This window comes from Neolamprologus multifasciatus, chromosome 23 (assembly GCF_963576455.1).
Source record: "Neolamprologus multifasciatus chromosome 23, fNeoMul1.2, whole genome shotgun sequence".
NCBI lineage: Eukaryota > Metazoa > Chordata > Actinopteri > Cichliformes > Cichlidae > Neolamprologus > Neolamprologus multifasciatus.
The window spans coordinates 8,214,800-8,229,812 of record NC_140460.1 but is presented as its reverse complement, the minus strand read 5'-3'; the positions used below and the strand labels follow the sequence as shown (position 1 = coordinate 8,229,812).

The 15,013-nt window shown below is 39.4% G+C and overlaps 2 protein-coding genes across 2 annotated transcripts; one reads left to right on the top strand and one right to left on the bottom strand.

Annotated features, from left to right (window-relative positions):
- The first annotated feature begins 752 nt into the window (after positions 1–752).
- Positions 753–9,500, top strand: slc35d1a (solute carrier family 35 member D1a). The gene is made up of 12 exons (XM_085150373.1): positions 753–1,239; positions 1,550–1,583; positions 1,689–1,775; positions 2,423–2,490; positions 2,602–2,673; positions 2,792–2,860; positions 3,099–3,201; positions 3,856–3,948; positions 4,495–4,562; positions 4,862–4,940; positions 5,024–5,106; positions 6,081–9,500. The coding sequence occupies exons 1-12, from the start codon at positions 1,130–1,132 to the stop codon at positions 6,184–6,186; spliced, it is 972 nt and encodes a 323-aa protein (XP_085006499.1). The 5' UTR covers positions 753–1,129; the 3' UTR covers positions 6,187–9,500.
- Positions 8,375–14,372, bottom strand: LOC146490954 (transmembrane protein 205). The gene is made up of 4 exons (XM_085150384.1): positions 14,244–14,372; positions 13,267–13,504; positions 12,062–12,225; positions 8,375–11,975 (listed from the first exon to the last, which is right to left on the bottom strand). Exons 2-4 carry the CDS (start codon positions 13,364–13,366, stop codon positions 11,673–11,675), a joined length of 567 nt encoding a protein of 188 aa, XP_085006510.1. The 5' UTR covers positions 13,367–13,504; positions 14,244–14,372; the 3' UTR covers positions 8,375–11,672.
- Positions 14,373–15,013: the final 641 nt, after the last annotated feature.

Sequence of the window (15,013 nt, the reverse complement as noted above, 5' to 3'; positions counted from 1 at the left end):
ACTGAGATATTTTTATCTGGAGAAGCTCATTCATGCCTGTTTTTCTGTAGACTGTTGCAATGATCTTTTCCTTGGCCTCCCATATCACTCCAATTGTCTTCTCCCTGCATTGGCTTCCAGTAAAATACAGAATTGAATTTAAAATATTACAGATTGTTTATACATCTTTGAATGATTTTGGCCCTAAATATAAATCTATAGTGTTTAATGTATACAAACCTAGTAGATCTCTAAGGTCTGCAAGATCTGGTTACCTAGCAGTTCACATATGTATATTTCTGTTTTTTTTTTTTTTTTTTAATGTATTTTTATTCTAATTCTTCCAAACAACCCATTGCCCTGTAGGAGGCAATGCCTAGTTATAGCCTTCGTAGTTGCCGCCATAAACATTTTCAATAAATATCTATTGCATTTGGGCATTTTGGAACCAGCTACCCATTGTGGTCACATCGTCTCCAACCCTAGCTATTTTGTAAAGAGCACAGCTTTAGATTCACGGTTGCTTTTAAGTAACAGTGTAGCTGTGCCATCTCCTTTGTTTTAATTTTTGTTGTTTTTATTGTTATTGCCGTTATTATCTTTTATCTTGGATTTTGAATTTATCTTGACTAGCTGTGGTGTTTGAAATGTGGTGAATAAATAACTTATCTCGCCTAACCCCCAATTACATGTAATAAAGAACAACAAAAAACCCTTCTAATTTGTGATTGGACTAATCGCATCACATGTCAGGTTAAAAACCGGGAAGTGCCGAGCTGCCTGTAAATCAGATGTGTTTGGGAAAGCTGGGGGGATAATAAAGCAGCAGGAAAGATCAAATATCCGTCCAATTCTTGCTTTAAGTTTAATGCTCCATGTCAAAAGAAAGTAGAATGCAAAAGATAAGCTAAGCCTGGATGGTGATTTCATTCGCAGTGCTAGCTTTGTACAAACAAACAAACAAAACAAAAAAACTCGTTCATTTCATGGTTAAATTTCGTGGTAAAAATTTGTTGCGCGTAATGTGATGCTCAGACTTGGGGCGGAAGTTGTGAAACGTGTGTGTGTGTGTAGGTGGGTGAGCCTACAGTGAAGAAGTGATGGGCAGGGGAAGAGCCGACTCTCAGAGAGGAATGAGAACTTGTCGGGGATGGCGGACAAACCTCCGACGCTGGTCGTGAAGCTGTTTGCCGCCGGGTTTTACGGTCTCAGCTCGTTCCTGATCGTCGTGGTGAACAAGAGTGTCCTCACTAACTACAGGTAACGGCATAGCGGTAACGCATGTAATGGTTACGGTCGATAAGCTGTTTCCATGCTAGCTAACCTAGCTTGTGGAAGTTGTGCAGGCTGAGCAGAGCAGGCAACACCACGGTGCTGATTAGCCTAACGGCAACTTTTATCCAGTGATGGTAATCTTGTGGTTCACACTGCAGGGAGCCTCTCTTTCTGTTGCCTGTGTTGGGCAACATTTTAACCCTTGAGTGTTAAGTACGAGGTTAGCTTACTAACTACAGTGTGCTGAACTTCTAAAGCATTAAAATTTACAGGAGTTTCATTTCTACTTTTTCAGGTTCCCGTCGTCGATATGTGTCGGAATAGGACAAGTACGTGATACGTGTAACTTCTTCTTTTTTTTGTTAACCAAGCTGACACCACACCTTAAAACCAGGCAGGTATCGACACTGATTTCTTCATGAATCTCTGTGCAGATGTTAGCCACGGTGATTGTGCTGTGGGTGGGCAAGGCTGCAAGGGTGATCAGCTTCCCAGACTGCGATGAGACCATACCTCGCAAGGTGAGACTCACCTTTCTATTTATATATGTCATATTCTAAATTCTAAATTACTAGTTTCCAGAGGTCCATATGCAGTCTGTTCATCTCTTAATAAACAGTCCAAATATCAAATGCAGAGGCCTAACATGTATAATTTGGCCAATATAAGCAACTATTTGCCCATTAATAGCATATCAGTATTGACATATATTAAAAAAAAGAAAACAGATTCATTAGAAATAGTTTAGCAGTGTCTGCAGTACCTGAAGTGACTGTGGTTTAGAAAGTAGAGGGAGTTATTATCTTTTAATTGGAAAGGTATAAATGTTTTTGGGCTAAATATTGAACCCCAAATTGTATGACACATTAAATACTGTACACATGGAGTAAGTGGCTTGTAACCTCAAAGCATTTATGCATTAAGTCATGCTGTGTCTAACTAGATTTTGAAATATATTGCTGAAAACTAGCATACTCTACATGCATTAGATATATTAGCCTTTATGTTTTCTTCACCCTTTGAAAAATGGCATTGCCCCCGCCCCGAAACTGGAATAGGTCAGGTTTATGGTGATCGCTGCCTGTCCATCAGATAATTCATTTAACCATGCTGGAGCTGTTCCTACTTAACAAAACCTCCCTTTCCTTTTTTTCTTTTTTCCCCCTAGACATTTCCTCTACCTCTCCTGTATGTGGGAAATCAAATCACTGGTTTATTTGGAACCAAAAGGCTAAAGTAAGCTCCACATTTTGTAAAAATTCACACAGTTAAAAACTATTTGGCTATTAATGTTGATGTTTTTCGTTTAATGGATTTTCTGTCACCGTTTACGCCCTGGTGCACCAGTCTGCCCATGTTTACAGTCCTCAGGAGGTTCTCGATCTTATTCACTATGCTGGCCGAGGGATTTCTGCTCAAGTAAGATCACACACAACAGATAACCTACTTTTCTTCGCCATTTACTGGTCCTTTTTTTGTCCGGTTCCAGTTCTAAGTGGTCATATTGAATTTCTTTACTGTATTTAATTTGTGGCAGGAAGAAATTCTCCAGACCAGTTCAGCTGACAGTGTTTACAATGATCCTTGGGGCATTTATAGCTGCGAGGTAAGTTCTACTAAATCCAGGTGTGCTGGCTGTTAACCAAGATTTACCTTCACTACAAAGAGATGCTTTGTCGAGATATAGGTCCACGTTTAGTTGCCATTATCTTCAAGGAAGTTAGACACATGTTGTAAAGGAGCCCTGCCTAAACACAGCTTAACTACAGCTTAAATGTTAGCCAACTGAACACATTATTATTTTCTTGACACTTTCGATTGCCTTTTCTTCTTTCTGATCCTAGTGCTGACTTATCATTTGATCTGCAAGGCTACATGTTCATTCTCCTGAACGACATCCTGACTGCAGCCAACGGAGCCTATGTAAAGCAAAAATTAGACGCAAAGGTATGTGATGGCAGCATCTGATGAATAGTGACCATTGTTGGGTGGGAGCTGTATTTGGCATTGAGCTGATTACGTGTGAATGTAGAGAACTCGAACTGTCCTTCAGTATCTTGCTCAAAAGAACTTGGCATGTGGAAATACATTGAGTCAGTTCTTTTTACTCCCGCTAATTTGATTAGATTAAGAGAAAATATTTGTGATTCATTGTTGTGGTAAAATATCGTTGTGCTTAACTAAACATTTTTTTTTTTAAGATTAGTCGTCAGATCTGTTTGGACTGACTCCGAAATATCTTGTTTAAGCTCGTTCAAGTCATATTTAATGTCACAAGGGCAAACTGAACTACTCAGTTCTCACGTTTCTGCAAGGGCCGATCCAAATTTAGTGTATGACGCCTATGGAGCGCCATCTCCTAGGACTCAGCTCCAACTACGAGAGGGGTGTGTATGAGTGAGGGGGTGAAGCCAATGAAGCCATGTGAAACAGAGCATACACAAGAAGTCTTAGGTGGTGCCGTGCATGACATCTGTATGCTACTTAGTGAGGAATGCACTGAAAGGCTTGTGAATAGCACTCTGTTCCGGCTCTGCATATTACTTGTGTTTTCCTGCTGCTCCCTTCCCACCTGCTTCTCTACCCTTTTCATTTTTTCAGGAGTTGGGGAAATATGGATTATTGTACTACAATGCATTATTTATGATAATTCCCACTCTGCTGTTGGCTCATGTGACTGGAGATATGCAGAAGGTGAGGAGTTAGCATTTATTATTCTACTTCTACTACTTTAACACTATATTTGTTAAATTAATGCTTTTTTAAATTTTTTTTTACCAGAGCTGTTATGATTTCAGTACCGACCAGTTATTGCTTGGTTTAATCCTGCATTTAAGTGAGCGAACATATGTCTAAGCATGGGTGTGTGCCGTAAATATGAGCTGTCTTTTCATTTGGTCAGTGTTGGCAGACATTCTGGGTTGCCCAGCTGGGGCCCAGCAGCCAGAAAGGCACAAAGATGCTATTATGCACCTAGCAGAGTTATTACAGCAGCATCAAGTACTTCCCTTGACTGAGCAACCACCATGGATATAAACTAAAACGCCTCAGTTTTTAGGCTGCTCACTTTCTTTAAGTGAATGCGTGACATGACACATCAAAAACCACTAATGTAATATTTTACTTTACTAATCAAATATGTTTCAATAGTTTTTTTTCCTTTGCTTTTAATGTTGAAACAAATATAATGTTTAATGTATTTGTTTCAGTTTGTTTCCCATACTCTGCTTCTCCTTTCAGGCAGTGGAATATGAGGGCTGGTCAGATGCATTGTTCCTCACCCAGTTCACCCTGTCGTGTGTCATGGGGTAAGTTACAGGCTTGAGATGAAATGTGGCATGCATGAATTCAGTATCAGTGCAACATCTGGATGATGGCAAATTTCTGTGATTTGTTTGAGTTGTTTGCATTGTTGTACCTGTGACTTAGATCCCTTGCATGAAAGCTCTTTTCACGGAAAGGATTGACAGATTGATAGCTCTTTCTTGCAGTCTCAGTTCCGTCTTACAGCTTGTCTACAATGTTACATTAACATTTTGAAATCCAATTTCAGGCTCCAATAAACGTTGAGTGATTTACAACATGATTACTTATTTATTTTTCCCAGGTTTATTCTGATGTATTCCACTGTGCTGTGTACACAGTACAACTCAGCATTAACAACTACTATCGTGGGCTGTATTAAGGTGAGCTGCGTGCTTGAGGGAACTGTTGAATACAAAACAATGCAAAATGCTCAGGTTTGTTAATGTTTTCTCCGTTTTTACAGAATGTCCTGGTGACATACATTGGAATGGTACTCAGTGGAGACTACATTTTCTCATGGACTAACTTCTTAGGTTTGAACATAAGGTAAACAGATCCCATGTTTCTCCTGAATCCAAGGGTCAAATAATGTCACCTCCTCCTCTCTGATACCCTGGCATAGACTTTCCCCTAGGGGAGTGAGAACCCAGGACCCGTGTAGTTGGAGCATATTCTCTGGTAGTAGTAGAATGCAAGTATATCCACCCCTGCTCGCTATCTGATCTGGGACACTTCCAAAGTGGAACAAAGTCCAGCTCTTCTCTAAGAAACTGGTTACAGATCCCAACTATATGTAATCAGTATCTCAACCCCATACACCACAAGCTTCACCAGAGAAGTTACAGTCCATGTATTGCTAGCTAGTCCTAGAAGCTGAGGATTGGGCCACTGCCCCTCTGTGAATTGCCACCTTAATGTGGCAGAGGGGTTTGTGTTTTCCAAAGATCCCAGAAACTATGTTGTGAATGGAATCTTCCCCTGATTGGGTCTCCTAAAGGAAACTGGGAGTGGTTCAGAAAACCAATATGAGCCAAAAGATCAATGGACCAGCTTATGCTGCCTGGGACTTGGTTTCCAGGGTCCCACCATGGAACCGGGAATGGGGGCCTGAACAGACTTAGCCTGAAGTAGTTACAAGTCTGCCCTCCTGTGATCCCACCACCTACAGGAGGGGCTGTAGGGGTTAAGTTTTATGCACAAAATGTTACTTCTGTTGAAGTATGAAAAATCTGATACAGAATCAGAAATTAAACAGTCTGATTAAATATAGCATGATGAGCACTAGCATGATCATTCTTGTTTCTCAGTTTAAATACAAACTGTTCTCAGCATCTGTTCTTCTGGTGGGAAAATAAAAAGTTTCTGTTGACACAGATAATATTGTATTCCAGCCCTGTGGGAATTCAGATGTGTCAGCTGGATCTTATTTCTAGTTCTACAACTTGGATGTGCTGTAGCATGTTCTTTTAATGTTGTTTTGATACAACATTTTCATGTCACCTCTCTCAATTTTGTTGCAGTATTGCTGGCAGCCTGGTGTACTCGTACATCACTCTTACAGAGGAACAGTCCAGCAAAGCGAATGAAAACACCAAGCTGGATATCAAGGGCAAGGTGGTTGTATGACAGACACTGGATTGTTTTTTTTTTTGTTTTTTTTTATTCTTATGCTGATGAACAAAAAAACTCTATTTTTTAGTAAAAGTGTAATTTATGGAGTATTTTGGCAGTAAAGGCATGGGATTGGTGGGAACAGTGTTCCAGACACTTCCGCAGTGTGTTTTTGTGGAAATGGAGCAGTACCATTGCCATGCCTCTCTGCTGCTACCATGGTGACGAAACCCTCCCAAGTGTTTGTAGGTTGATTTTTAGATAAGCTTCTTTGTTGTTGTTTTTTTTTATGTTGTATTTTGATACTGTTCTTGTGAGCTTTGAGAATAAGGGAACATTAGGTGAAAAATATTTATACAAACATTTGATATTTAGACAGAACATTTAAAGTTAAATGTTGAGATTATGGACATTTTCTTGAACACATGCACGATCAGCTGGTTTACACATTGGTGTGTACTCGTGAGTCAATGGGAATATTAAGGAAGTTATTTAAAAAGGCACAATCCTTGTTCTTGCCTTTCAGTTTTGCTGTTTACAAGGAATGTAACTATAGATGCCTTTCTGAGCACAGTGAGATGCACTGACACTGTCATTTTCCGTTTAACTCTTTGTCCCTATACTTTGTTTATTTTATTTAATTTTTTGCGCAAACACTGTCACGCGCTTGTTAACGACACACGTAACGACACTGACCGGACCTCATCCTTTAAAACAACCAAAGCGGATGGGCAGCAGGCCATCAGTTCTCATCAAGGATTGTGGCTTTAAATAGTATCGCCTTCTTTTTTGGGGTGATAATTTGAGATGACAGTTTACATTTTGCTCCTTCAGTATTAGAGAAAGTTTGTTGTGGACTCTTAAAGCTGTAACTGGTTCTCTCTATGCAGAATTAACAAACGGTATATATGGTTTGTTATTTGTACAAGGGGATCATTTGTTTGTGTTTTTTGACAAAATGTGATCGCACTTTTAACTGAAGTAGCATCTGCAGAAGAGTGACTAACAGCCACGCCTCCTGTTACAGTCATTGAGATTAACGTATGTTCCTGAAATTTGTTTCAGGGTTGTTGTTGTTGTTGTTGTTGTTGTTTTTTAAGTACTATGAGAGGAGCTCTTCTTTTTCTTCTTTTTTCAATTATCAGGTACAAGTGTCTGCTTTTAAAAAAAACAAAACAAAACATAAATATCATCAGTTTATATTTATTACTTTTTTTAGACTTATTAATTTGTAGGTGGAGTGGCTAGTGAATTGTTGATGCTGATCACATCTCAAACACAGTACCCATGATCTTGTAGCTGCAACACAATGTATTTTTTACATTAAAAACTCTTGACTTAATGCAGTGGTTGTTTGCATTGCTGTAATGTCATTCCAGCATCTAACAGAATGTTCAGAGTACACACTTGAGTGTTTTGTAGGATTGCACTTTTTTTTCTCTCCCCCCCCCCTTGTCTCTCTCGCTCTTTCTCTCTTTTTTTTAACGCCAAACGTGGTAAGTTAGCATTTATGCTGAGTAAATGTTCCAAGTTATGATGGATGAGATACTTTAGTCTTTGTACTTTCAGACTTTGTTACTCCCTGGTGGGAAAAGTGCCACATTGATTACAGCAATGCAGGATGAAAAGACTAAATATCTGCCAGTTTACCTCAGAGGTTGATAAGATATCCTCCAAGGCTAAGTCCAGCTTCTCTAGTTCAGCTCCAACCAGAGACCCTTAGCTGTGTGCCTTTTTATGACACACCATAAAAAATGTTAGCCAAACTGATTTTTTTTAACATCTGCATCATTAGCATTCCCCGTTTAGCCAGATTTTGTGTTTCTAAAGTAAAACATTATCTAGTTTCACAGAAACTATCAAAAACAAGTTTGAAAACGTTGATGCTCGCTCCAAGTAAATTCAGCGCGGCTCTATAACTGACTTTAAAATATTACGTTTCCAGCTCTTCACAAACTACAGTAGCATAATGGCGCCCCCTTCTGCCACACCTTTAAAATGCTGTTGGCCCACTTTTAAAGCTTTATACTAGATAATGTGCTGAGACCTACTCTAAAACACTGTTTTCTCAGGAACAATTTAGCATTTTAAAGGCATAAATGTAGAGAATTTAATCCGCACTAAGATTAACAAAAGGGCTTCTACCTTAATTATTTTCTAATTTGCCACCACTAGGAGGCAGCAAATGCTGTAGAAAGCAAGATTTTGTTTTTTAGTTACCATCAAACCCCTCACAAATCCCACTATTAACTCCTCTTAATGACCAGACAGTACAGAAGTATGAGTTGGCACTTTATGGAAGCAAGTGGTTGGTACAAGTCTGTAAACCAGTGCTGCTCAATCCAAATAATGCAAAGAGTCCCAGAGTCGTTTCAGCCATACTTCAATCCAGTGCATTAAGCACAGAAGCGGGCATTAAGGATATATACTCTCACGGATATAAAAAGCCAAGAGGAGAAAAAGATCTAACACAGCAGCTGAGCTGCTATGAATTACTTTTAATTCATAGCAGTGAAGTATATTCACTGTTACATTGGCAAACTACAAGAAGTCTGATGGGCAGTACCACACAAGATCACCACAGCTAACAAGAGGGCCTTGTGTGCTGCTGAATGTGGAATCTGCCAAAAGACCTCCCTTACCTAAAATCAAATGTATTTCCAGCACAAAGAACATCTTAATCAACCCAAAGTGAGCCTAGAAGAGAGCATATTTCTCCAATATTCAATTCATAGTTGAGGCTGGATCAGGTGACACTGAAACCTCCCTCAGTCATGAGCTGAGGCTCTGCTCTCTCCAGTGTCTTTTTAGCCCCCAGCCAGTTGCTTGCAACTACCAGAGTCTGGTTCTGTCTGAGGTTCCTGTTAAGAGTTTTTTCCCCTCTTGAAGCTACTCCTATATAAATAAAATAAAAGTGAGTTGAAATGAAAACATCTTACATTGTGTGCAACATATTAGTGTACAACTTTGGAGGGATAAAAGATAGATAAAAGAAAAAACCAGCAAGCTTTGGTTGAGGCATGAAATTTATAGAAAATAATTTTAATACAAAAAGTCACATGTTGAAACATCATGGATACAAACCCACTACCATTAACAACTCATGACCTTGCTGGTCATAACTTAAATGAGTACAACTAAACCCACTACCTCAAACTTAAACTGTCATAAAAATCCACAAATGAATGTAAAAGGTAACCTAAGCTAAATACTCATACCACATTTAAATTGATATAAAATATACACATTAAAAATCAGCTGAACTTACAGACAGCAGTGTCCTGTCTTACATGTGCAGCTATCAAATGTTGCATTGCTTTGGTTTTTTTTTTTTTAAAGTCCCACAAATGGGCACATAAAAAGGCACCTTTGTCAGTTCAGTCTGAACAAAACAGCAGTTTTAACATCCGCACTATGCTGCAAATTCTCAATTATGGAAGTGCTGGTGTTAACCGCAGTTTTACATAGACATGTGCTACAAACAGAAGAAAGACGAAACACATTGATGCATTTCAACCAGGCAGGTACAAAAAGGAGCGACCGTCACTGGCAGGAAGGGATTTAACATTTCAATGTGCAAAGACATAGCTTAAAAGAAATGAGCACAGATCCTCAGTGTTCAGAGTGTGAAACAAAGAGATATTCAAACTATGACTAAAATAGCCTGATAGAACGGTAGTGGAAAAACACAACTTAAATATAATTTGATTTCACTTCAAGCCTACATAATTTTCCCCACAGACAGAGTGCATAAACACCCTAATGTACAACAAACTGAGGTCTTATAAAATAAAGCACAAGGAATTCAAGATACAGACCACACATTATTTTCAATCTTCACCAGTATATACAAAATAATATTCTCCTTTTAGGCAAAATGCAAGGTTCAAATTTGTACGGAGGCCATCCTGGGATATCAAGTGAAAACATCAAATGCAGAGATTCATTCGGGTCTTCAGACATTTGCTTACGGGGCTCCCGGAAGGTCACAATGGGTGTTCTTATGCTCGATCCTATGCATCACTTCCCCATTTGATCCAAAGAGAAAGTCTGAATGTATTATGATGTAATAATTATGTACAGTGTTAGAGCTGCTGATTATAACCACAAGTAGGCAGACCCCTTGCTGGCAAATTAATACAGACCTGCCTGAGCTACAAGTCTAGATGTACTAGAAACCATAGTAGTGTGTGCCGTGTGTACTAGCAAGTCTCCTGCCATATCGGATAGAAGAAAAGGGGTCAACTAAGTGTCTGCTCAACCAGCATCACCTGTGGTAAGTGCCAGTACCAGTGCCTTTCACACTGAACACATGATATCAAGTAATGTAGGATGCAACATCTTGTAGGATGTTTATCGGCCAAGGGAAATCCAAGAGGTAATGGAAACGTTACTGCACATGTATTAATGTACGTCTTTCTCTCAATTTCATAGTAACATTCTGGGGGCACTATTATTATTACTATTACAGACATTTAGTCTAAGTAGACCCACATAAACTCAGCAAATTTCAATACTTTCGACCACATCAAAAAACATGTCCCCACAATTTTTTTCTGGATCAATGCATCATTAGACCGCAGATCACTACAACCATCAAAGCTGCTAAACAAAAATAGTTATTTAATAACATTTGTCACCACTGATTTACACTGATCAACAGAACATTTATCTCAGCAGGAGATCAAGGGTCTACCTGTTTGACGACTCTCACAACTAGACTGACCTGCTGTATGACAGAATAGTCTTCCTCCCCCACCTCAACAATAAATACAAACGAGCTCTTTACAGTTTAACTCATGCACAGCACAGCTAAAAGCAGCACCGACTGCATACCACAGTAAAAGTGTTCTTTTTCATCTCAACAGGAGCTAGGAGAACGAAAGATAGTACAACCTTGTACTCTGAAGCATGAAGCACACATGGGCGCACGCACACCCACACGATCTTAAAGCAATGAAAGGGAAGCTCGACAAACCTGTGACACTACCCTGAATATGGGATAAAAACTCCACCCAACCAGAAAGAGTGGGAGTGAGCAGAATTGGAGCAGTTTCCCTAACTAAAGGGGCCCTTTTGTTGCGTACATATAAAAAATATCCAGTAGATTTTGTTGTTTTCTGATGCATCTCCTTTATAGCTACAACAAAGCTTACAAAAAATTCCACTGGCTCAATGTTACTATTAAGGCAACTGTTGTAGTGAAAGGAAATCTCCAGGCAGCCAACACCGTGAGGGCAAACTAGGTGAAAGTTGAGGCATTCCACACTGCACTCACTGACTCACCTCTCCACAAGCCTTATGAGAGAAACAAGGCAGTGTCCTTTCATTACTCCCAAAGGCACTAGGAGAGGCAACTAGGCTTACCTGACATTTCATTGCACACTTTAGAGAAAGACATTATGAATTAAATATATAAGTTATAGCGTCAATTAAAAAGAAGTGTTTGTCGATTTGTAAGGGACTGATTTAAAGGATCCAACAGTCCTGATGTGTCAGCTTTATAGTGCAACAAGGTTCTCGGCCATGTAACATAGGCTGTAGAAGTTACAGCCAATGCAGCAGAGGTTGCACAGAGAGGACAGCAGTCTGTAGAGCCAAAGGCGGCTGCTGAGGTGTCTGTATTTGACATCCGTCTCACATAGTTTAGCGTAAGCTTCACGGTTGGATGACAGCCCGATATCCTGACCCAGTCCGCATGCCTGCTCAATAAGATGCATGTCAGCCATGATCTCTGACGTCATTTGGCCAAACCACTGAGCATTGACGGCCGAAACTGTCACGGACACAAAGAAGATGAAGATCTGGTGGCAAAAGCAGAGAAAAAGATTTAGGAAATGTTCCAAAATGAGTGTTATGCAGTGTAATAATATGATAAAACAAAACATACCTGAAAGGCTTCTCTGTCATTCAACATGTCACTTGGGTGATACACAGCATAGATAGTGAGATTAAAGAAAGCACAGGCTGAACCGAGGTGGAGATAGAACGGGACCAGACGACTCTGAATAAAGCCATACGTGTGTCTGTTCAGGTGGTTGTTCATCACAAAACCTGAGCAGAATCAAGGACATTAACTCCACAGGCAAAATCAATACTATTTTATTTAAAAAAAAAAAAAAAATTATTATCTCACAGCAGTAACAACAAAGTCTGAAATCAAGTTTCATCAATACATTTACTGACACTGGCACTGACATAATATGACCACAGTTATACTAAAGAACCAAGATGAAAAGAAACATACTGCAGCGTTAAAGCTAACAGGAATGTCATCTGCTGCAAAGCATGCAGCGAAGTTTGTGAAGGGCATTCCTCCACAAGCAAGGAATGTACACACCTTATAATAACAAATGCAATATGTGTAAACTTTGCAAGCTACAAAAAGCCAGGTGCAACCAATGCATTGCACTTTAAAAGCATTGTCCACGGTATCGTTTTGTCCTCATCTTTCTGTCCCATGATATGCATGTGGTGGTGTTAATGGGTAATCTGGTGAAAGCAATCATGTTTAGAGACTGTAAAGTTACCAAGTGAAATTCAAATGTGTCAGAATAGTGGCACTAATTTCTTTTAGTCATGGCCAAGTGATGGGCCTGTAAGAACCAAAACCTAAAAACCAAAGTATGACATGAATTGGTGTTTTGGAGAACTGTTACAACCCCCCCGCCCCCGGACATACTGAACACACACTCTGATCCAGTCACTTGTGTCACATTCAGGATGGCTAAGACTACACTGATACCAGGGTTTTTTCTCCATACTAAAGGTTTTGACCATTACGTCAAATACTGCCATTTTTGTTGGTTTTTCTACAATGGACATTGATTTAATCAAATACAAAATGTTAATTTGTTCATCAAATGGACATAAATATCATGAAAAGCACAGACTTATGTTAATTTAAGTAACACACTCATTGCTGGAGCAGATGCGCCATACTTATATCTGTAGTTAACCCCCCAAAAAGACAGTTTTCACTAGAAAAAAACTGTGCTTCAGTAATGACTATAAAATAAACAGGTATCTCTTTATTGACCACTTGTACTTCCTATAATTTTCTTATCCTGTATTTGTGTGCATGTTCATACCCACCTGAAATGAACGTGACCCAAATCTGCATCCCCCAATAAGTGGAGATCAGAATCAGCTGCAGTAGCTTCACAGTGAAGGTGGGCTCTTGGTCAGTGGGCATGCTTTCTCCACGGCCTCCCTCTCCTCTAGGATCAGGTCTCCAATACAGTGTGCAAAACAGGTAATGCTTTTTATCTCCCACCACCTGGGGTTTTCCTCTTTTTCCCCCCCTAAATGGAGGACTAGCAGGAGTACTCAGCTGCAAACATGCAAAATCAAAGTGCCATTAGCTACAAATTTTGGCTTTAAATGCTGAATTATCAGCGAATTATTTGCTACTGTGGCAAATATTCCACAGTAGCAATAAACTTTTGACACAGCTTTACAAACAAAGCTTATCGAGCTTTAACAATACACGCAATAAAGTAGGCTTTTACTTCCGTCACTGATGAAATCAGAGCACCTTAAACGATTTTAGAAACTTTCCTGTTAGGTTGCGGAAACTAATATATTTTCACAATTAATAAAATTACGAAAATCGTACTAAATACAGTAAACCGACAACAGATACATCTTATTTAATACATAGTTTATTTTAAGGAGCTGCAGAGGCGGTGTCTAATGTGTTGGATATGAAAATATTCAGTTAATCTGGAACACCTCTGCTGCACATAAAACTACACACGGAACTTCAGCTACAACTCAGAAGTGCTGTGATAATTTTTCACTCGAAGGTGGTTCGACAGCTTTAAGTTTTAACGAGTCGTGTGGCTTGTACAAATCGTCAAAGTCACCTTTACAATAATAAGTCACGGCTAACGAAAAGTTGCTGGGTAGCTGTAGTAACAAAACTACACTGACTGACAGCTAACAGGTAGCTAAGGTTAACTGTGTGACTCACTTTATGAGAGTCACACAGTTTACTGACTAGCTAACTGAGAGCTTTATAATGATAAAAGAAATACGACTTAATGCTATAAACAATGTGAAGAACCTACCTGTGTTGGCAAAAGACTGCGGGCACCTTGCTGCAGTTGACTTTATAGTAAACTTACCAAACCGGCTGGCAGCTACTATCGCTGTCTGTAGAAAGGGCGGACCCGCGAAGATGTCCCCTGGAAAAACTTCCCGTGTAGTCTTAACAGCAGATACTCGTTCCCCCTCAACAGGTAAAAGTTTCCATACACTCTGCAGTAAGAAAAAAAAAAATTAAAAAATTAATTGTGGTAACTAGGATGACTTTGGAAAGTAGCCCACTACTCGTGTCCCTCTAGAAGTAAAACAATGTAATTTAATGACACTAGTTTTAAAGCATGATCTTCAAAATTAGCAAACCACAAATTTACAGACCACATGGGAATGTCGGATTGGATATTCTGCAGACACAGTCGGTGACCCCCAACCGTCTAAGTCTGTGGTGAGTTCATTAATCTACCTCTGCATGTCTTCTTTTGTATACTTTGCAGTTGAAGGCAGATATTTTACTGCGGCTACATTTATCTATGATGTGGTTTAAAGTGTCTCGTTTATCTCGTTGTAATTGTATAGGAATGCCTCTTGCAGTATTATCTTTAATGTAATCAGGTCTTACTTTGCATTTCAGTATAATCTCTGTTTTGATTATCAGCTTTACATGTTCTGCCCTCTCGTGACAGTAAGCAGCTACAGCATGTAGATGGTAGTCTGTAAAGTTGTGCATAGGTTCTGGGTAAATGGTCTGTATTTGTATAGCGCTTTACTAGTCCCTAAGGACCCCAAAGCGCTTTAC

What these genes read in the sequence shown, in the direction of transcription:
- slc35d1a (XM_085150373.1), top strand. Translation starts at nt 1,130, where the DNA reads ATGGCGGACAAACCTCCGACGCTGGTCGTGAAGCTGTTTGCCGCCGGG. An exon ending in GCCGAGGGATTTCTGCTCAA is followed by an intron (nt 2,674 to 2,791) that starts GTAAGATCACAC and finishes AATTTGTGGCAG; the next exon opens with GAAGAAATTCTCCAGACCAG. An exon ending in TTCTTAGGTTTGAACATAAG is followed by an intron (nt 5,107 to 6,080) that starts GTAAACAGATCC and finishes ATTTTGTTGCAG; the next exon opens with TATTGCTGGCAGCCTGGTGT.
- LOC146490954 (XM_085150384.1), bottom strand. Translation starts at nt 13,366, where the DNA reads ATGCCCACTGACCAAGAGCCCACCTTCACTGTGAAGCTACTGCAGCTG. An exon ending in TTGGGTCACGTTCATTTCAG is followed by an intron (nt 12,226 to 13,266) that starts GTGGGTATGAAC and finishes GATTCTGCTCAG; the next exon opens with GTTTTGTGATGAACAACCAC. An exon ending in ATGACAGAGAAGCCTTTCAG is followed by an intron (nt 11,976 to 12,061) that starts GTATGTTTTGTT and finishes TTTTGCCACCAG; the next exon opens with ATCTTCATCTTCTTTGTGTC.